Here is a 24481-nt window from a genome sequence, read left to right on the forward strand (position 1 = left end):
TGTATCTAGAAATTGTAAAGAAAACACATATAAAATGTGTTAAAACTTTTTTTTTTTTTTTAAAGATTTTATTTATTTTCTTGACAGAGAGATACATAGCGAGAGCAGGAACACAAGCAGGGGGAGTGGGAGAGGGAGAAGCAGGCTTCCCGCAGAGCAGGGAGCCCGATGTGGGACTCGATCCCAGGACGCTGGGATCATGACCTGAGCCGAAGGCAGACGCTTAACGACTGAGCCACCCAGGCGCCCAAAATGTGTTAAAAATTCTTAACTGTAGATGAAATATCACTGTTATGCTTCATCATGGACACCATCTGTGCTCTTAGATCTACTCCAATGATTGGTAAAAACAGATGTCCAAAAATGCATGTATTCATGAAAGACTACAGCCATGATGAAAGGTGGAGGAGCAGCACAAAACTAAGAATTTGATCAGGGAAGTGAACGCTCAAACTGAATAGATTCCCAGATCATGTCATTTCACCAATGTGAGGAAAAGCTGATGTTGTCAGTGTTGTTCCGAGAATTACTGCCAGTTCACAAACTTACATTTTGCATTTAATTTGTGAAGATGCTTTGATTTTCAAATACGTAACTGTGTCTAAAGCATAGTTCCAAGGCAAAGTTGACTCACAAGATGGCCCGAGCTTGTACTAGGTATTTCAAATGTATTATCTCTTTTAATCCTTTAATGCAACTTTGTGGCATTATTTTTGTTGTTATACTTATTTTATAGTTGAGGTATCATAAGCAAAGAGCTTCTGCCTGATGTCATAATTCTACTGCGTGGTTGATCAGGACTGCAATCCAGATCATCTGACTTCAAAATGTAAATTCTCAGGTACTGTGAAATATATTATTTCAGAAATTTCCTAATCTGCTATTAATAAGCTTTTGAGAAAAGGGGAAATGAGAGGAAATAAATATAATGTGGCACATACCAGAACTCAAGATACACAGATAATGTGAAATGATGCAATTTGGATGATGTAGTCCATCAAAGATAAATTATGTTTCACCCTAAGGAAAAAATAGTTTTGAGATATTTACAGAAAGACAAAGAAATTAAACTAAACTAGTGTCTGCATTTTAGAAAAACTCATATTATTATTGCCATTGAAAATAGGTAGATTCTCAGCAAGCAAATTATTTCATAAATTCCCAAATTTGCCTTTTTAGTATGCTATCCTCTTCATTCGTGATCAAAACTTATTGCTTCATGCCTGAAAAAGCACTCAATAAATGCTCAAGGGGCAAAGAGAAGAAAAAGAAAATATATCCAACCACAGTGATTTACATTTTCACCCAAGGTTTTTCAACAAATCAATCCTTCATAAATCACTAATAAAAATGTTGGGTAAAGGTTTGAAGAGGCTACAATTACCAGTAATGGGACACACTGATATTGTGTGTCTTTCTTATTATGTGCTATGAAAAACACATATTACCTTTGTGGTATTCCTGAACAAAATTTATAATCATGAAGAAATATCAGGTACATGCGAATTGAGAAATAGTCCATAAACTGCCCCACTCCTGAAAATTATTAAGGTCATTAAAGGCAAGGGAATACTAAGGACCTAAGATTGAGATTACAAAGACATGGCAACTAAATGCAATGTTTGATCCTAGATAGAGCCTTTGATCTATAAAGGACTTTATTGTGAAAATCAGCAAAAATTAAATGGGGTCTATAGATCTATATATGATATACAATATATATTATGCATATGATTATATGGAGTTATACACATAAGCAATATATATACACACACATCTATCTATCTATCTATCTATCTATCTATCTATCTATCTATCTACTAGAAAGGAAGATTATCTGATCAGTGCTCCTCACAACTGTCAAGGTGATCAAAAACAATAAAAGTAAAAAATTGCCACAGTCTAGAGAAGACTAAAGACATATAATACCTAAAAGTAATATGGTATCCTACATTGGGTCCTGGAACAAGAATAAGGACATTAGGCAAAAACTAAGGAAATCCAAATAAAATATGGAATTGAGTTAATAATAATATTTCACTGTTGGTTCATTAGTTGTTTAAAAATGTACCATACTAACAAAATCTGTTAGCATAGGGGAAACTGGATGTGGGTTATATGGTGTTCCATTACTTCTACTAAAATGCTATTTAGGTCTTCAGACCCAACAAGCAAGTGTAACATTTTCCCAATTAGTACTATTCATATTATTGGTCTTACAATACACCTTACTCTTTCTGAAAACCTTATGTTAAGACATGGGGAAGGAATACAAATTTTCAAAATTGCATGTTGTTGTCTTGACATATCTGAGCTTTACCACTCTCTTGCCTGATGCGTCTGTACAGCGCGGTGATAAAGCACTCAGTTGTGGAGTCAGGCTGCCTCGGTTTTTGGCTTAGAGCTGCCACTCACTAGCAGTGAGGTCTTGGACAAGTAAATACGTGGTCCTCTGGTTCTATATTTTCTGCAGCACACATACATGATGTGAGTCCGTGTGTAGATGCAGAGAAGTCTCATTTGAGATGCTTCATGGAAAACATTTAGCATTAATAAATGTACTTAATAAATGACAATTGTCATGAATTATCTGGTAGAATGGTAGAATGAATCTACCATTATCATTGTAATCCATTCTTATTCAATTCAGTGTCAGGAGAAATGATGCCACTCGATTGGCAAGGAGACCTGCGTAGAAATCTTACTGCAAACAAATTTTGGATATGAATAAATTTAAAATCAATCTGGTGTTAAGTTACTTCTTAATGAGTATGCCTAATAATACAAAAGTAAAAAGAAATACTAGAATTATTATAAATCTAAACTTTATAGACGTTTAAGCTGTTAACCAGCCATGATTTATGATGTATTATTAATGTCAATAATTATGAAACAACTTGATTTTTCCTTAAACCCAAGGTAATTTCAACTGCAAACCTTCACCTTCCTAAATTATAAATGACATTTTAAATTTAGATTTATGAAACATCCTTTAAAGTTTCCTATTATTAATAACCTAAAGAACTTGAGCAAACACAGATTTAATAAATTGACGTGATGCTCTTGGGACCCTTGACATTGAGCCTCACAAAGCTGTGCATGCAGGAAAATCTTGTAGAGGAAATAAAAAAAAAGGACATTTGGTCAAAGGGGAATAATTGATATTACTTAATCAATATGACATTAGTTTTTCTGGGACATGAAAAGTAGGGTAAAGATTCTCAAGTGGTATAATAGTCATACCTGAATAAATACGTAATTTCCCCTTATAGTTATGTAAAAAGAGCAATAATTCACATAAATATGTGTTTTCCCCCAAGGGCTATGTAAAAAGAACTATATTTCTCACAGCTCATATTTGCCAAGTCAAAAAAAAAAAAAAGTGGATTTCTTTTCTTGTCATCACTGTTGTGTAATTTAAGTAATTTATCACAATAATCCGGGAAGCTCTTTTTTGTTTCTTTAAAAATTTTACCACAAATGAGCTTCTTCTTAAATCTAGCTGCTCCAGGGGTGCCTGGGTGGCTCAGTCGTTAAGTGTCTGCCTTCGGCTCAGGTCATGATCCCAGGGTCCTGGGATCAAGTCCCACATCGGGCTACCTGCTCCCCGGGAAGCCTGCTTCTCCCTCTTCCACTCCCCCTGCTTGTGTTCCCTCTCTCGCTGTGTCTCTCTCTGTCAAATAAATAAATAAAAAATCTTAAAAAAAACTTAAATCTAGCTGCTCCAGACCACCCGGACCAGTTTGAGCTTAACACCTGACTCACGCCTGCACAAAGGGATGATGGAGTGACCTCTAGAAAGACCGACAACTATGTTTACCTCATCACAAAATGAAGAAATCTCCGCCCAAGGAGGAACACAAGCCTCATTTACACAATAGGCAATGTGTGTATAGGCAGGTTTCCTTAAGATGCATGAGTTATGCCCACCTGTACATATGATGAGGAGGCTTCCCTATCTAAATATTCATCCTAATCCTAAATAAAAGGAACTTGAGGAGTCCCAGCTTTGGAAGCTATTCCCCATAATCTCCTTATTTGCTGCAAATGAAGTTGACTTTGTGCGACTGCTCCACGCACCCATTGCTGTTTCTGACTCACCAAGGGGCCGACTCACATTGGTTCGGTCACACAACTACTCAGCTCTGCTCGTGGCACATCGACAATACACGAAGAATGGGCATGGTTGTGTTGTAATAAAATTGTACTCACGGACACTGAACTTGCAGAGGCCATACGAAAGCAGGTAGGTGGTTGGCCATATTTTACCTGTTGGACTACAGTTTACCTAAAAATAGGACTCTCAAAAGGCTGTCCTGCTATCACTTAACACTGATTAGAAACAAAAAAGCAGATCTTTGAACTTAATGTGAAGTCTCCACTTTAACAAATTATTTTATATTAAGACATTACTCTTAGGAATTTGTACATACCATAGGCAAAACATTACTTCATGATGAACATTTCAGAAATCACAAATTTTAAAAAAATGACCCATAGTTCTAGAGCTCTAACTCAACCACTGTTGTCCTCACATAAGGCAATTTTATCACACATACAACTTTTACATTTTAAAAGTAATATCCAAAGCAAAGATGTTGGTTTAAAATTTATTAGAAGTGAGATCCTTATGCCTAAAGTATTTAGTGAAATAGAAAAACAGTAACACAAATATTTATTGTATTTGTTTAAGCAAATTATTTAAGAAACCACAAAGGACTAAATAACAAAAAAAATGTTTTAAGGAATTAATACAGGATTAAATCATTACAATAAATATAGGAAGAAAATAACAAAGTAAGAGAATGCATTTTGTTTATTATAATTTTTAGAAACTGTATATATATCTGTATTGATATTTGAACCTAAGTAAATAATCTAACCAAATCAATTAAATAAAACTACAAAGTGGTAAAGCATAATTGACCTAAACAACACAGACTAGTGAAATCTGAAGAAAGGCACATTTTGTAGAAAGCTGCATTTTGAACTAAGTGCTTCCCCTTCTGAAGCTGTAAGATTACAATTAGACTCAATTTGAGTAAAAGGATAGAAAATGTCACTGCAGTAAAGCACCGTACCTAATACAAAGAAATCATACACACCTTTTAATCTATTATGAATTACAAAACGTTTTGCAGTCAGCACATTTTCAAAGCAAAGTAAAAGAAAATCTAAGCTATCTAACTGAAAAGCTGAAAAGCCTTCTAAATTGAAAATTACAGGCTTAAAATAACTCAAAATTTAAATTCCTTCTCCCCTTTCCTTCCTTCCTTCCTTCCTTCCTTCCTTCCTTCCTTCCTTCCTTCCTTCCTTCCTTCCTTCCAAGAGACCATAAACTACCCACCTATTGAGAGATTGCAAGAGAATATTCTTCCAGAAACTGCCAACAAATTATCTCTAATAAAACACATCATGTCACAGCAGCTAAGTACATTTAAGATGATATTTAAGGCGATAAAAAGAACAAATTAGTATTGACTAAAAAAAGTACACCAACTGTGAAGAGATCATTAAAGACCAGGACAAATATAACCTCTATATAATTTTGAGATTATTTCTTTGCAGGCTTAAATGTCTGCCTTGACTTGCTCTTGTTTGCTTTTTATGTCAAAAGTAATTTTGGGGGATGAGATGCATGTGTTATTAGAAACATCACAGCCAGAAATATATTTATCTTCAAAAATTGCTTAAGAATGATCAGCTACGATCAGACTGTGCAATCTATTCTTCAAACCAACTAAACTAATTACTTACTGATACAAGTATCCAAAATTAATTGAGAGTCTCCAATTACTCGGAAAGAAAAAAAAAAAAAATACTTGCAATGTTTGATGTCCTGCTCACAAACAAGGAATTATAAACTTGCTGTAATTCCTGCTTGGTACTTAGATACAGGCATTAATATTTTGGTAAATTCTTGAAACACAAATAGAAGAACATATTTACAAAGAGTAAAAAAGACTGACATTTAATGCATCGTTACATGACTTAAAATAGGCTCATAATATATAACATTTCATTTAACAGTCCTCATTTTGATAGTAATGCAAAATATTTGAAATACATTTCATGTTTTCACTAATTCTTCCATTTGCAGATATTTTGCTCACTGTTTTTCTTAAATTGATTATAAAATATTTTAAAGGCATAATAAGACTGTAACAAATAAAATAACTCAATGTTAAAAAAAAACAACAACAACGCTCTAACATGGGATCCAAGCAAAAAGGAAGTGGGGAATGGAAGGACAGACCTGTAACTCTGGACATATGGGATTTTCCTTCCATGAATGTTGTCCATCAAGTGCAGGAACCTGCTTGCTGAGCATGAAAACCGAGGCATAGGAAGATGTACTTCAAAACACTAATCTAACCTACACAAAGCTAAGATGTGGGACATTTTCTTAACCACAGAATTGTTAACCCAGGACTTTGGATAGTCTTCCACACTGTAATGGCAGAGTTGAGTAGTTGGAACAGGAATAGGACAGCTCATGGGGCTAAAATATTTACCATCTGGTCCTTCAAGGAAAATGTGCTAACCTTTCATCTAGAATACATACATAATTCCAGTGACGTATTTGCTGCTAGTGCAAAATTGTGATGGTCAGGCTATTCATCCTTTTCACTGGTTAACTATTTCTTAAAATTTCAGCTGCATGTGTGTGTATGTATATATGTGTGTGTGGGTATATATATATATACACACACATACATACACACATATATATCTCAACCATGGGATATACAACATAAAAAATATATCCAATTTTAAAAATTGACATGCTTAGAATAAGTAAAGAATTGCATGTAGAAAATAAAGTACTGATTGTGATTATAATATTATGATATAATACCATAAGCATAATCCCTAACATTTATTTCTAAAATCAGTTACATGAAAGTGGTGATAATTCAGCATATAGACATCTATCAGTAAGTAGTGCAGAAATGATCAAATCAAGGGCTTGGGTTTTATTCCCAACTTTGTGACCAGTTCACCACGTAAACCAGCCAATTCTCACTCTTCCCCCTGGTGTCTGTTTTCTCAGGGTGAATAAGGACAGTGAGTCATCAGGACTGTAGTTTTGGAAACTTCTTTCATAAATCTGTGGTAATGACTTTATACCTGTCTTTTGGATTTTAATGAAGTGTAAAATATTTTGACATCAACAATCTATTAAACTGTGAGCAATTTTTAAATTTTTTTGAGAAACATTTAGATCCTTCTCATCTTAACTGTATTAACTGTATGTCTTATACTGAAAGGAGAAATTTCGTGGAAAATATCTTGCAATCTTGCATGTGGTAAAATCTATTTAATGTAATTTAATTTAATTTTATAGGCAGCCAGGCAGAATTGTAGTTGTAGGAGACAGGGATATATATATATATATATATATATATATATATATATATATGTTATATTTATATATTATATTTATATTTATATATGTGCAGGATTTATATGATATATATGAGTGAACATATACACACACATAAATACCTGCATACACATATGTGCATATATGTGCACATTTCAGCATATGTGTGTATATAAAATCATATATATCATATATTTATATTTATGCATGTGCAGGATTTATATGATATATATATGAGTGAACATATGTGCACACATAAGTACATGCATGCACACATGTACATATATGTGCACATAATTGCAGCATGTGTATGTATATATAAAATCATATATATTTATATCTATGCAGGATTTATATGATATATATGAGTGAACATATATTCACACACATGAATACATTCATACACATATGTGCATGTATGTGCACATAATTTCAGCATATGTGTGTGTATATATAAAATCATATATATTTATATTTATGCATGTGCAGGATTTATATGATATGAGTGAACATATGCACACACGTAAGTACATACATACACACATGTACATATGTGTGCACATAATTGCAGCATATGCGTGTCTGTAGAGACACATACAAGTCAATTACACTAAGACCTATGGATGATCTACTCAAATAACTGAAGGATGAGAAAAATAGCTAAATCTCATGTTTTTTCTTGTGATTATATTTCATGGTTTAAAGAAACTTTTGGTTCTTTCCAAGCAATTACATATAAAAGAGTCTGAGCAAAACTAAATGGGGGGGGGTATGACCATCGACCACACATGTTCTCAGATCAAACCACAGAAGGTACAGCCATCACATCCGTGCGGTCGGATCGCCTCGGTGAGCTTTAGGGAAATGTGTGAGAGAGAACCCTATATGAGCAGCTTTGCGAAGAGACCTGGGCTTCACCAAATAATGTTTAAGATAAAAGGTTTAACTTTTCTGTAAATTTGTATCACTCCAATTGACGTTTATGCAGAGGCTGTAGAAGTTTAGAGTCTGGATGGACCGACCGTCAGTGACCGTGAGCAGTCAGGGATGACTTTGGAAATAGGACATGGAAATCGGTCTTGAGTGAAGCTTGAAAAGATGAATAAAAATGGGAGACTTGAAAAGTAGGGAGGCTCTGGTTATAAGTACAATGCATGGTGTGAGCGTAGCCCTAGAAATGGAAATGTTTGGGAGACGTGCGGAAATTAAGCTGGACAGGAAGGCAGTAACAGAGAGAACCTCACTAAAAACACACTGAGGAAAGGTCAGATTATGGAAGGCCTTGAAAGTCAGCCCGTGGAGACAGATGACCTTTTTCCAGAAAACAATGAGAAATTTTACCCAATTTCTGAATAGGGGAGTGATCAGTTTAAAATAGTACTTGAAAAGGTTATTTTTCAGCAAGGGGCTGAGAACGTTGGTGGTGGGGGAGCAGAAGTAGTCAGATCACACGGGGCACTCTGAGACTCAAACTGAACATTGTAAATTTCTTCACAAAAAAGGAACTAAAGACGGGGCTCCAGGAACTGTTAAATGAGGTGCGAGAGTGGGTTTTACTATGAGATCTGCTGCCTGAGATAATTCATCGGATACCAGCTTAATCACAGATGAAGTCAGCACTCACACAAACAAAGCAAAATCCCGTTCAAAGAGTCTATTTCAGATGCTAAAATAATTAATCATGTAACATGGTTAATTACATTAATTAGCATCTGTCTGTTTTAGCAGAAACCTGTTAAATAAAAGCAGGTCAAAAAAGTTAACTTTGACCAGTAAGCTTGTCCTGTGAACCCTAAAGGAAGAATTTATGGCTTTTTTTTTTTTTTTTTTTTAGTAATTCAATCTACAAAGGCTTATGTTATAAGAAACATCATTTCTTCAATTTTTTTGAATAGAAGAGTGTTGAGATAAATAAGATACATTTTAAATAATTTGAAAAAGCAAGTGTGTAGAGGTTAAAGGCCCAATGCTGTGTATAATGCCCCAAGTACACATTCTTCCTATAAAGCAGGCACATAGTTTTTAAGTTTAAAAAAAAAAACACCTGGGAGGTAAAAATAATCTGCTAAAATATGGACTATTAAAAATGTGGTTCATTTTTTATGTGTCTAAAGTATGCATAATAGCTTTTGATACCAGAGATACATTAGAAATATTTCCGTAGCGGAATAACAAAAAATTAGCGGAGTAACCACTGGGTTTTTGTTTTGTTTTTGTTTTTGTTGTTGTTTTAATAACAGAAAAGGGCTTCTTGGCCCATGGATTTTGGCTCAAAGGGAAAAACAAAAGAAAGCAAAACAACAAAAAAGCACATTCTAGTGAAAGCAGTAATACTTAAATTTTTTAAAAATTATTTAATCAGCATAAGAATTGAGTTGTGACTTATATTTAAATATTTGCATATACTAGAACTTGATTTTAAAATTAAGGAAACAACTTGGGGCACCTGGGTGATTCAGTCGGTTAAGCATCTGCCTTCGGCTCAGGTCATGATCTCAGGGTCCTGAGATCAAGTCCTGCACTGGGCTCTCTGCTCAGTGGGGAGCTTGTTTCTCCCTCACCCTCTGCCCCCCACTCTCGTGCTCTCTCACACTCCCTCTCTCAAATAAATAAACAAAATCTTTAAAAAAATAACTAAAAAGTAAGGAAATAACTTTAAATTAAAAAAATCTCAGATATTCTCTTCCAGTATTTAATTCCTGCTACCACCTCAGAGATATGGAAAACAATCAGTTCAACAAGTTACAATGAGAATAAATAGCTTCTGTTGAGTCTCAGTAAGCATATATGTGGATTTGGGCATGAAATTGTCCAAGACAATCACAAATACCGACATTTTGGTCATTATTAGAAGCAAATCAGGTTTTGCCCATAGCAAAATGAATTCCTGAGATCTTACCAGATGTCACCCAGATCTTATGTCTTCTGAAGCACTATTACTTAAAATGTTTTATTTATTTTTTGGTGATATTTCTAAACAGCTAACCCTATTATTGTGAGGCATCACTTCAAGGCATGCACAGTATCCAGTGAGCTACACAGATCAATAAAAAGGGCACAAAGGAAGAGGAGCTGGAAACCAACCTCATTCACGGTGGCATAGTAGTTCTCGTGTTTGAACATGGGCGAGTTGTCATTCCTGTCCCTCACCACGATTCGAACTTCGTGGTAGATCACAGTGCCCACCTTCTTGTTGATGCACTGGACTTGCACCACGATGGAGTGTATGTTCATCGGGGGCTGCAATACAGAAGTTGCATCTTTTTATTAAGAAAAGCATTGAAACAGAAGCTTCTCACTTACGGTCAAAGCCCACTTGTTTCATAAAATGTTCTATGCTTGCTCATTTTAGAATAAGAATAATGTATAAAAATTGATCCATTTGCCCCCTTTTAAGGACAAGAGAAGGCATTTGTGATTATTTCACTGTTTAATTTATTTGTGTCTCAGAACATAGGATCTCGACAAGCATGTGGACCACCGGAGGATCAGTGATGAGCACAATCACAGAACCAGTGCAGAGATGGAGGGAAAGAACGGAGTCTGTCACTCCAGAAGGTAAAAAAACAATGATATGAACTTGCAATCCGTAAAAACGATGTGTTAATGATAAAATCCTTGGGGAAGAGGGGCTGCATACTATGTATGCTCATTTACACTTTTGCTAAAATATAGGTTTATAGCCGATAACAATTAAAATGTAATCAAAAGAAGAATCTGTTCACAGTCCAACCAAACTTACCCGTTCTATACATTTAAATGCTTATTTGCTAATCTTTTTCTAAATATACACGTATTACACACACACACACACACACACACACACACACACACACACACACGGTGAATCATCCCATGTTTGTAAATACAGATTTATTACAGCATTTTGGTATATACTATGATGCGGTATCACATGATTTAATGGTACTCCATCATGAGTCTATAGCATAATTTATCTTAGTACAAACTGATAAGATGTTCTATGCTGTCAATTTTTATCATTATAAACCATATTTCAATAAATAATCTGTACATAAATATGTGCCCACTTGCCCCCTTTTTAATGATGAATTCCTGAAGGTGAAAATTGTCTTCCAAAGGGCACTTATTAACTCAGGTCGCACGGCAAAGAGGTTTCAGAATTGGGATGCAAAACTACATCTCTTTGACTCTTAGTCAAAGTGTTTAATGCTACAAAATATTCCCTTAGCGTTTTTAAATCTTCTTCAAGCTTCCAAAATTTTCCCTCTAAAGACATCCTTTTATCAGAATGACGTATTCTGGCCACCCGTCTGAAAGACAAGGTCCCCAGTCGGCTCTCTCCTTCCAACTTCTCCCCTCACTGTTTATTTTTCTTTATTGCATTTCTCCCCTGCCTCTTGGCATATCACTCATTTTACATATTGATTTCAGTCCACCTCCCTTCACTGGCTGGGAGGTCCATGAAGCCTGGAGTGTGGTGTTGTCATGACTAAGGCTGTCTGCCCAGTAACCATACTGTGCCTGAGTAGATAATTGTGCACTCCTCACGTCAGACTACGCGGCTTCCGGCCAGTTATGGTGACCTACTAACAATACACTCGGAGCAAAATCTCTCAGCGCTTAGCTTGCTCCTCTCTACAAATAGGGATAAAAACACCAATATGAGAGGATCACTGTAAGTATCACCCAAGGTTACCCTGTGCCAGGCACAACTAGCAGATGTGATTTTTTTATTTATAAAAAGTTAAATTCCCAAGAAAGCAAAATACATGGAATTTATAAAATACAAACTGATAATCTTGGATTATGAAATAACTTATTAAATATTTGGATTGAAACTGATTTAAGGACACAGCAATGATCCCCGGAGGCTAAGATAGGTTCATTAAAAATGTCATTAGGCCGCATTTCTAAGTGAGAAGAATGCTGTAGAGACTATATCTAAACTGAAGCAAACTTTGCTGAATCTCAAGGTAATTTTTACAGCCAGGAAAGAAAAAGTAACTTTATTTGTACCTGACTGAATAAATGTACCTAGAGAGAATAAATTTAAGAATCATTAACATATGCAGGAAGGTATCTGGTGAAGGGTCATATAGCTCTGTGTTCTAATATATACCACATTTCCCTTTTAATTACTGACATAAATGAAGGCATTAAAAATCTGTGAATGTCACAAAGCTGAGAAGGATATATCATACATTTAATGATGAAAGGCAACATTGAAAATCATTTTAATAAGTCAGAATGCCAGGTTATATAATGATATATTTTTACAATAATAAATTTAATTCACCTCATTGGTATCAGGACAAAAAAAAAAAAACCCTTAATTACCCATGTACAATAATAAATGGCTACGAACATTAACGTGAAAACATAATTGTGACATTTTGATGAGTAAAAGATGGGTTTGCACACCAACACTGTAAACGGACTGCTGGGGCAGTAATACAAACTTCATATTCATTAATAATATCAGATGCAGTGATAGGTGGACTATATTTAGCACCATTTTATGGGCAGACAGTATGTGAAGTCTGAACACCTTGAGAAAGTATGATAAAAACTGAGGATATTGGGGCGCCTGGGTGGCTCAGTCATTATGCGTCTGCCTTCGGCTCAGGTCATGGTCCCAGGGTCCTGGGATTGAGCCCCGCATCGGGCTCCCTGCTCAGTGGGAAGCCTGCTTCTCCCTCTCCCACTCCCCCTGCTTGTGTTCCCTCTCTCACTGTCTCTCTCTCTGTCAAATAAATAAATAAAATCTTTAAAAAAAAAAAAAAAACTGAGGATATTTAAGCTAAAAAATGCAAGATGCACCAGACATCTGAATGGTTATTTTGAAAAGATCTATTAGCTGATTTATTGCAGTCTCAGAGAGCAGAAATAACAACAATGAATAAAAAATATCACAAAGCTTTTTTTTTCTTCAATATAAGTAGAGAGTTTATATTAATCCAGAGCAGCACAGAATAGAATGGACTATCTTATAAAGTAAGCCCATCACTGAAAATCTGCAACCTTGAGGCAAAAAGATCATTTAAAAAGATTAGGTCTCTCCATTTTTACTATGAGTTTGAAAATGTTTTCTTTAATAGATTTTTAAGGAAATTTCTGCATATTTCAATTGTAAAGTAAAACAAAACAAAACAAAAAACAGCAAAAAACCCCACAAAACCCCCACAAAAACCCATCACAAATACAAAAAACAAAACAAAACAAAAAACAAAAAAACCCACAACCCCCCCCAAAACTATCAAAACTACAAAAAACAAAATAAAACAAAAAACAAATACTTGTACTGTTAGCCCTTCGCACCCCTTAGAAGACAGGTGAATTAAGTTCTTCTAAAGTTATTTATCTTCTAAACATTACAAGAGACCTATAAAAGCAGTTCCTCTCAACTTCTAGCGCTATACTGAGTGGGAAGGTGATAGCTCTGGGAAAGAGAGGTCACAATCTTCGCAAGAAGGGAATCAAACGCACTGGGCACTGAGCCCCTACTTAGTCCTGCGACGTGCCCATAAATCAGACATAACGGGTCACTTGGAACTCTGGCCGCTCTCAGCTTTAGCTCCCTGTGCAACTGTGAGTTGCGTGGAGGGGCCTTAGCTTGCAATAAATTCCAACCATAAAGAATCGCGTTGAAGGCTAGAATTCCCTGCAGCTCATATATAACACACGTTATAATCTCGCCTTGGAATGGATTCTATTCTGCTGTATAAGAAGGTCATAAATATATCAAGTGCAGTTCTACAAGTCAGTGAGAGTTTAGGGACTACAAAATGCTTAGGAATCTGATAGGGAAATTTTGGGTTATCTTTCATACCTGGTGGCAAAAATAAGTCCTGGCAGTTTTATCTTCCCTAATTCTCTTGCATTGCTTCATACATAAAGAAGAAGAAGAAGAAAAAAAAAAAACAACCTGTGTATAAATTGTTTTGGGCTAATTACTTAAAACAACTATCTTTCATATATACCTAGACATGCCTACTACTCTCCCACTTTAAAAATGAATGTTTAACATAATATCTGAATGCATCTAAGTATGTTAGCATACATGTGGGTATGGGTCTCGATATGCTTAGGTTTTGATATGGTTTCATAAGGTTTTGAAATGATATATACCAACAGTAGATGGACATTATCTCTGAAGAGTATGTCTGAAAGTAGAAAGTAAGGAAAGAAAATTTTCCAATGAATATGTATGAATTTTGTAATTTGAAAGAAGACAAAAATTAAAAATTTTATTATGAGTTTTTCAGACAATCACTTAGGATTTAACATGCAGGGGTGCCTGGGTGGCTCAGTCAGTTAAGCGTCTGCCTTTGGCTCAGGTCATGATCCCCGTGTCCTGGGATCGAGCCCCACATTGGGCTCCCTGCTCAGCGGGAAGACTGCTTCTCCCTCTCCTACTCCCCCTGCTTGTGTTCCCTCTCTCGCTGTCTCTCTCTCTCTGTCAAATAAATAAATAAAAATCTTAAAAATCAAAAGGATTTAACATGCAAAGTAAGGTTTTTATAAGAAATTTACTGATGTGAACAGTGCTGACTACAGCTTTCATCTTTAATCCAAGGGGAACTGAGTTTTCTCAAGAAATCATGTTATTTGGAGGCCTTCTGGTTTAAAGTGAAAACAGATTTTTAGCCAACCCGTGTAAGACTTGATTTTATTTTTCCTAAAGCAAAGGCCAACTTTATTCAATCCTCATAGGAATGAAAGGATTTTGTCATGATTTGTCTTCCTATGTACTTACTACCTTTACAAAATGAAAAATCTTCATTATTTCACAAATCAAGTGGAAGACAGTGAAAGGAAGTAAGACACAGTATGTTGTAGAAATTAGTTTTAGATAATGAAACAAACTTAAAGGAAATGGCTGGTCAGAATTATGAGTGTCCCTCACAAATTAAAGTTTCATAATAAATGATGTATTGACATAAGTTGCCTAAAGAAGAAAGTACCAATTTGAAAATATAATTAGGATAATGTAATATTTAGAGAAATTTTTCATAAGCAACTATTAAGGACATTTGGTCTATTTAATTGTATTTATTAAATTCAAAATTCAGTGTGGTTTGGGATTAATATGCAGACCTTGTGAGGTAAGCAAATCCCATAAAACTGGTATGACATAAATATAAATATAAAGCAAGTCAAGAAGTTTTGAATGTTTTAGAATTTAGAGCAAGAAACTACATACCAGTGTAACATGAAGAAGTCTTTTACATAGAAAGTGGCATTTAAGGCATTTCTTGGTAGTAGATGACATTCAACTGATGGCAGAGGGTAAAGGTAGTTTCTAAGCATAGATTTAAAAGAGTACCAGGGAGGGGATCCCTGGCTGGTGCAGACAGTGAAGCCTCCACTCTTGGTTTCAGCTCAGGTCTGATCTCAGGGTCGTGGGATGGAGCCCTATGTCGGGCTCTGCACTCAGCACGGAGTCTACTTGAGTTTCTCTCCCTCTGCCTCTCTACCCACTCTCTCTTTCTCTCTCAAATAAATAAATAAATCTTTAAAAAATAATAAAAATAATAAAAGAGTAGGCATCTACTGACAAGATCAGAAATGTGTGTGGGGCACTGAATGTACAACAGGTTGAATCATGACATATGGTGAGAGGACTATTAGGAGATGGTCCCAAAGTCCAAGCGAGGACCAAGAGGCAGCTATGCTGTTGGCCGTGGAGGCCAGCAGGCCGTGGGAGGGAACGTGGGCAGCTCGGTGGTGACATGGACACTGGCCGGGGGCCAAGAGTCAAAGTGCAATGCGCAGCTACTAACTTAGGGTCTGGAAGATGAGAAGGTAAGATGTTTGGGATTTCCATGAACATGATTTCTCTCTGTTCAAAGCTTTTAAGAGTTTGCCCAGAGTTTTTCAATAAGTGTAATAGGACTATGCCAGAATCATATTTTTTTTTCTATTATTGTTTTAATTATCAATGTCATTATGACCATTACTATCCCATGCCCAATAGTGACGGGGGGATACTGGTCAAGTGAGACACTCATTTGGATTTCAAACATCTCATATGATGCTCCCTCATCACTGAGACCTACTTTTCATGCCAGACAACACATTTTGGTTGTTTTATCATTCATAACTCTTCATTTTACACTTTCACATTCTCCCTCTCTCTGCCTTTCTCTTTTTCCTGAAGGAAATCTATGGAACTTCAGTAAATAGAAATAAAAATAGGGAATACAAAAATAGTGACCATCAGGGCAAGACTTATGGACTAAGCTTGAAAACTGTCAAAAGCTCCTATGTATACACTGTCATATAGAAGTTTTCTAGTTAAATGCAAATATTGGAAGCTTGAGAAGCTTTACATTTTATTTTAATCCTCAGAAATTTCCATAAAGATCATTTGTTATTTTACTTATTTCTTAACTTTGAATCTTAAAAATATTTTTTTACATTAAATTTTCATTTAGTTCTATGCAGCAATAACTGTTTGAACACTTCCACTAAGAGATGGTTTATGGCCTCAATGAACAAAGTACAGAAAACATGATTAAAATTCCTTCTCTGGGAAACACACTTTCCCCAACCACTGAAGAAAGAACAGGGGGAAATGAACGTGGATCTACCATGTGGCCAAGCCCTTCTCCCTGTCTCTGAGTCAAGCCGGTGAGTATTGAGGTGCTCTCTCTCATCAGTTAGAAAAGACACAGTGCCTGTGGTCAGTCCACATTAAAAGCTTACAGGGAGCTGGTGCAATGGGGTGGACATCAATAAGAGCCAAAGCTACATACAGCCAAAGAAATGGGTGGACAAAATTATAAGTACACAAAGGAACCTGATCTGCGGGAAGAAGAAAACTCAACACATACACAGAGAAATGTAGAGATTAGAGATCACGTGGTCCAAGAACAGGTAGTTTCCTCTGTCCCTGATAAATTTGCAATATCGCTAAAATCGAATTATTTTTCATTTCTATGGTGATATTCTTAATACTCTTCACCCATTGACTTGAGCTCATTTGGAGGCATTTTTGTGCCTTCCTTATAAGCCAAAGAACTTTGAGTAAAGTCAGAATATTCCTATGCAATGGTCTGAATGTTCTGTCCCTTTAAAATTGACATGTGGAAATTCTAACGCCCAGTAAGATGGTATTAGGAGGTAGGGCCTTCAGCTGACTGGCACATAGGTTTCAATGCAGAAAACATTCAACTTCAGGCATGATTTAAAAATGTACTGCTTCAAAAGGGCAAACATCCCTTTATTATGCTACTTATAAAATATATTTTGGGGAGATGAGGGTAAGAGGCAGAAATTCTAACACCTGGTGAATTTCATCCTCTACTTCTTATTCCCCTTTAACAACATGAATCAGTTGATTAGGTGATGAGATTAACACCCTTATAAAAGAGGCATCAGAGAGCATCCCGGTCCTTTTCCACCATGTGAGAGTATAAGAAGTCTGCAATCTGGAGAGGACTCTCCCCTGACCTTGCTGGTTTCATAAACTCAGCCTCTGGAACTACAAGAAATAAATTTCTGTTGTTTCTAAACCATCCAGTCTGTGGTATTTCATTATAGCAGCCCAAATGGGCTAAGACACTTAGAAAAGCATCATTGTATTTGAAAAGCACAGTGAAAAAAAATTCCACTCACAAAATATTTCCAGGGCAATTTTCCCCTAAGAAGTACTAAAATAAATTCTACCCTGGTGACAATAATATGGAGTTTTGGCAGCTGTTATTAGGGTCAAACCCTGATTATTGACTCTGTTTTGCTATTCAGAGCATTCACATTTTTTGTCATGATTCATTATATTCACAAAATGAACAACTCAAAGAATGTTGGCAACCACTCAAAGAAATGCATGTCAGGAAACTAAGAGAATGCAGAGGTAGGTATATTTATACCAGAAAAAAAGAAAAAGATTCCAAAACATAGACTGTAATAAGAAACAAAGAAAGACATTACATAATGATAAAGAGGTCCTCCAGTGAGAGGATATAACATTTGTAAACACTTATGCACATAACATAGGAGCACCTAAATATATAAAGTAAATATTAACAGAACTAAGGGGAGAGACAGACAGCAATACAATAATAGTGGAGGACTTTAATGCCCCACTTACATCAACACATAGATCATTCAGACAGAAAATCAATAAGGAAACATCGGCCTTGAACAACGCATTAGACCAGATGGACTTAGACACACATACAGAACATTCTATTCAAAAGCAGCAGAATATACTTCTTCTCAAGTGCCCATGGAACATTCTCCATGACCAATCATATGGGAGGCCACAAAGAAAGCCTTAATAAATTCAAGAATGTTGAAATCATATCAAGTGTCTTTTCCAACCACAATGGTATGAAACTAGAAATCAATTATAAGAAGAAAACTGGAAAATTCACAAGCACATGGAGATTAAAGTACATGCTACTAAATAACCAATGGGCCAAAGAAAGAATAAAAAGAGGTATTAAAAAAAATACCGTGAGACAACTGAAAATTGAAATATAATGTACTCAATTTAGAAGATGTAGGAAAAGGAGTTCTAAAAGGGAAGTTCATAGGGATGTCTACATCAATAGACCAGAAAAATCTCAAATAATCTAACTTTACACCTCAACGAGCTAGAAAAAGAACAGATGAAACCCAAAGTTAGTATCAGAGAGAAAATAACAAAGATCAGACCAGAAATAAATGAAATAGAGAATAAGAGAGATAACAGAAAAGGTCAACAAAACTAAAAGCTTTCTTTGAAAAGATTAACAAAATTGGCCAACCCTTAGCTGGACACAGCAAGAAAAAAAAAAAAAAAGGAGAGAAAGAGAGAACTCAGATAAATACAATTAGAAACAAGAAGGAGATATCACATCTGATACAAAGGATCATAAGAGACTACTATGAATAATTAGATGTCAACAAACTGGACAAGACTGCAAGAAACGGACAGATTCCTAGAAACACAACCTAACAGGACTGAATCATGAAGAAACAGAAAATCTGAACAGAATGATTACTAGCAAGGAGATAGAATCAGTCATCAAAAACCTCCCAACAAAGAGAAGTCCAGGACCAGATGGCTTCACTGGTCCATCCTACCAAACATTTGAATGAATACCAATCCTTCTCAAACTCTTCCAAAAATAGAAGGAACTCTTCTAAACTCACTGTATGTTGACACATTACCCTGATACCAAAACTAGACAAAGACACCACAGGAAAAGAGAACCATCAAGAATTGCAAAAAGACTTGATGTCCAAAATAGGAGATTGTTTTGAAAAATAATCTCAATTTATTCATCCAGTAAAATGCTATGCAGCCATTAAAAACAATTATATATACATTCATTCACAAAGAAAGATGTATATTACAAATCACATTTAAAAAGCAGGCTGAAAAGGGGCACCTGGTGGCTCAGTCAGATGAGGGTCCAACTCGGTTTTAGCTAAGGTTGTGATCTTGGGGTCTTGAGTGTGAGCCCCGCATTGAGCTCCGCACTCATCAGGGAGTCTGCTTGAGATTCTCTCTCTCCCTCTCCCTCTGCCCCACCCCTCCGTGCTCTCTCTCTAAAATAAATAAATAATTTTAAAAAGCAGGCTGAATGCATTATATACAGTATGATATAAAGACACATGCCTATATATACATATGTATACACACACACATATGCTTGAAATAATACACAGCAGGATAAATATTAAATATTTTCTTTAGATGGAAAAGCAATGCTCGTACATGTGCTTTTTCTGATATGTGCACCATAAGCATATGTTATTTTATAATTAAGTAAAATTGAAATTTCCAGTTGTGATTAGATTTGGGCTAAACACACTGATTTTCCGCGCTCATCTCCTAGTAGGAACAGTCTATGCTTCATATAAAACAGATGGGCGCTGGGTTAAGAATTTTCAGAATAAAAGCCTTTAGACTGATGAATAAAGCCCTGAAAGCACTGTGGCATCAGAGAGAGCAATTCACAAGAATTTAAAAAATTCAAAGGTTAATGCAGGACATGGTAAACTGCACTGAAGTAAGAGGTTACATTGAGATTTATCTTTTCCCAGGCACATGGAGATCACTTTCTATTAAGGGAAATGTGGCAGACATCTAATAGCTAGGGAAATAGCGAGGGAAACATTAAGACTACAGCAAGTTACTCCAGTCGGACGGGATATAAGAGTACATACGCAGTAAATAATCATTCCTTCTCTTGGTTCCCTTTACAATTCCTGATTTTGAGATGCAAGATTCTCTAACAATTTGGGAGTAAGAAAAGTAAGACGATACTTTATCCAAGGCAAGATCTGTAACCTGGGGTCTATGTAACCTTCGCAGTTAGTCAAATTCTTGAATTTGAAGGCACCTAATTTATTCATGAGCAAATAAACTTTTTCTTGGGAAATGAGTCCATTGATTTGATCAGAATCCTGAGCAAGTGCCCCCCCCTCCCAAAAATGAAGACTGACCAACAAATCCATCCATCAAAGAGCGGATTTCAGCCTAGTATCATTATTTCCTTGATTTGTGGAAATTTAGTACTGGTAAAGAGCAATTAGGTGAGCCTCTGAGTACGTATTTCTTAATGATGCAATTCATTCCTGATATGTTATAGAGATTTGGCAGTTTCTTGACATCAAACTGTTTTTTCCACTTTTATTGTCACTCTAGCTTGATGGCCCCCTTTGCCGGCTAGCAAGTCCACACCATGCACTGTTACTTTTATTCTTCTTATGCTTCTGACTTCTGCTATGCTACTCCTTTTACTATGTTTATACTTAGACTTGTAACTCTTTGCTTAAATCCAGCTCACACATTTATCCAAGAGGAATCCCCTGACACCAAAACCCAACTATTCAGCAGCATGCCTTCTTAGTTAATTAGCTGAGTGGACTTAGACATTCTTCACCTAAACAGAGTACATGAGAGCAGCAGGCTAGCAAAATATACAACAACAACGATACACAACAAAACAACAAGCAAACAAAAATCACAGAAGGCTAACAGAAGATAGACAACCTTTTATGTCTTTAAGAAAGACTTTTTTTTTAAAGAAAGACTTATAAAGCAAAAGCCATCTATCATCTACAAGACTGCATAAAATTAAAAACATGCAAAAAGGGCATCATATCAGTATAGGATGAGTACACTTAGCTATGGAGACAGATAAAAAATCACCCCCATTGCTTTACTGTTCTCATTTCCCCATAGACAAGTGCTAAATGTTAGACTGGCTATGTCTAAATGTATCACACAGTAGATATATGAAAAAAAAAATAATTAGCAAAACTTTAAGATTCCTTCCACCTCTAAAATCCAATGATTCTGCAAAGCATCTGTAATCAGAAAACTCTGAAAACTACTATATTTGAGGTGCATTCTGCGTCTAGTTGAGTCTTGCCTTGAGCTCATATGAACTCTCATCATCTCTTTAGTACTGTCTTCCGGTGATCTCAATGACTGTGTTTGCCAACTCAATATCCTGCACATATGTGAGCCTGTGTTTGGCTTTTTATTTATAAATTTTCCTCTACAATATTCACTTCACAATTAATATCCTTTAGATGTCCTTGTCTACAGCATCTTTAGATAATTCAGGTAGGTGTCCACTGACAACAGTTTAATTTACAAAATATCTTGGCAAGTTTAACTTGACCATAGCATTCCTAATTGAAAAGAATATTTTAAGTAGAAGGAAATTAGTTTTGATTATTGTGTTTAAAAAAAAAAAACAGCCCAGATGATTCTTTAAGTGATACTTATGCATATTGTTTGTAGTTATTACCTTCAAGTCAAACCATGTTAAGTATATTCCCATGGTACTGTTTCAGTTTTGCTTATGTCCGATAAATGCTGCCCTTATCAGAAATAAAAAAAAATAATAATACGAGGGAAGCAGATACTTATCTTTCAAAGTAAAGATAATTTTTGGTAAGTAATTAAAATAATGTTTTAGGTTGGAGACACAGAACACAGTTTATTTATACTGAAGGATATCGTTGCTTTCTCCTCATAATTCAGACAAAGAACTTGTGCTTTTAATATGAAATGAAACAAAAATGTTTTCAAAAGACAATGATTTTCCAGCAAAACAGTAAATTATTATAATTAGCTATTAAGTTACGAAAAGGAAACGATATAAAATAACAGTGGTCTAAAAGAGAGAAATATTCTCTAATTCTGCTAGCAGGTTGCATTATAAAATGCATGGGACTTGGATCTGAATGTCCCTAATTACGGCCAGTACAGGATGCCTGTAGGTAATGCAGCTGGGGTCGTTCTTGCAGCATTCCAGTCTGGCCCGTTATCCAGACTGCTCTCACAAAACTGAAGACTTAGAAGATAAATTAAGCCAAGACAAGATAACAACTGTCCTTTTTCCCTTTTACACCTTCTAGGCACCCAGTCCGAATTGTGAAGTGTGGGGTAGAAAGAATGTGCTGTGATGGAAGGACACAGTGAGTGGGGGGCGGTGGGGCAGCATCGAGGCGGACTTCTTCCCCTCCGTGGACCCTGACAGTCCCACTCCTCCTCTCCACCCTGCCCACTGTCCCCATCCGCAAACACAGCTCCATCAGCAGCACTGCAGCCCCCCAAGAGGACAAAGACAGCCCGTCCTGGTGGGAGAGTCCTGTGCCCCGCCCGCCTCGCCACAAAGCTCTGAGAGAATCTGAATTTTAGATGTGAGATGAATGAGGGGTCCTCCACCCCACACCACACTGTAAAGTGGGTCATAAATCTGAGAGACTCAGGTTCACCAAGCTGAATGTCTGACATTTGGATTTCATAACCTGGAAATTTGGAAGTAGGCATGTTGGGATGTACTCCCAAGGTCCTGTACAATTGCTGTTATAACACCCCCCCCGCCACACACACGCACACACATGCACACACACACATGCACACACACACATGCACACGCACACACACACACACACACACTCTCAGAGGCTTCTCTGCACTCAAGGCTGGAATGCAAAGAAGTAACAACAGAGTGACGTTGGAAAACCACATAAATCTACTCAAGTCTTTCAACTTCTTCAGAAGTGAGACATTCAACAACTTTGGTCATTTAGCTGTTCTTCAAAACAGAATACCTAGGTTATGCTGCCTTAATACCTAGGTCATGTGCCACCGCTGGACTGGCGCAGTGCCAGGAAACTCGCCTTCTCCTTCTCTTAATGTCTTTCCAGCCCACGAAGCACACCGCCACACACTCATCCCTCACCCCATGCTTGCTCCTTGTGAGAGCACCTTCTGTGCTCAGCCCAACACACTGTGTCCTCGAGTCACCCAAGCTGTACTCCCAGACCCTCGCCCTGCTTCTCCTACTCTCCCAGACCCACCATCCCCTGGTCGGGGCACTCTACCCTCACCTTGTTCCTGGATGTCAGGGGAAAATACAATGGCTCTCTCAGACACAGACGGCCCCTTCCCTCCTTATTCTTCCTTCCGGGAGTTAAAAAAAATGTTTTTTGTTGATAAGCACAGAAAATCATGTCAAATTCTATAGAGAAAGTTTGATACCCTATCAACAAACACATGCAGCTATTTATACCAAATAGGTTGTGACACGGCGACAAAGGAAAAAAGAGTCACTAACGTCTCTATCCAGAACTCTGCCCGTGCTGTTCAGGAAGAGCATTTGCTGAACAGGGTCCAGCAACACCCAGTAATCCACGTTGTCCTTTAAGGAAAGTTCGATGGTGGGGTCTGGTCCTCCAGCAGTCCCTTTGATCAGCATGTTATCCACCAGAATCGTACCTGCGGGCCAAAGACAGTTATTTGAAAACATATGCTACTCGTACGGATTCTTGAGCAAGATCGTATGCTTAAAACCCAGCTGACTGGCAAATCCGTTTTCAACCAGAAAATATTCAATGTTATATCTGGAATGATATAGAAAATGTCCTGTCCCCAAAAGGCGAGAATAACCTTTATTCCACTATTTATAAATGGTATTTTTGGGAGATGAGGGTGGCGGGGAGAGATTCAACCACTTGGTGAGTTTCATCATCTATTTCTTGTTTCCCTTTTGACAACTTCAATCTGTTCCCCTCCCTGTCCATCACTCCTCACAGGTGTGATCACTGGGTTTCACCCCAAACAAAAGGAAATGCCTGAGACACAGAGAATGA

The 24481-nt window shown here is 36.6% G+C and overlaps 1 protein-coding gene across 7 annotated transcripts in view; it reads right to left on the reverse strand.

The window, feature by feature from the left end:
* PCDH15 (protocadherin related 15) overlaps positions 1–24481 on the reverse strand; it is a 1707782-nt gene that overhangs the window by 509575 nt on the left and 1173726 nt on the right. For 5 of the 7 annotated variants that reach the window (XM_078077809.1, XM_078077807.1, XM_078077810.1 and 2 more), the window contains 2 exons: positions 23947–24107; positions 10472–10627 (listed from right to left, as the gene is read on the reverse strand). In XM_078077809.1, coding sequence (XP_077933935.1) covers positions 10472–10627; positions 23947–24107 — 317 coding nt within the window. The remainder of the gene's footprint in view (positions 1–10471; positions 10628–23946; positions 24108–24481) is intronic. The other 2 variants (XM_078077812.1, XM_078077811.1) reach the window with 1 other exon arrangement.

The sequence above is a fragment of the Halichoerus grypus genome, chromosome 7, assembly GCF_964656455.1.
Source record: "Halichoerus grypus chromosome 7, mHalGry1.hap1.1, whole genome shotgun sequence".
NCBI classification, from domain to species: Eukaryota; Metazoa; Chordata; class Mammalia; order Carnivora; family Phocidae; genus Halichoerus; species Halichoerus grypus.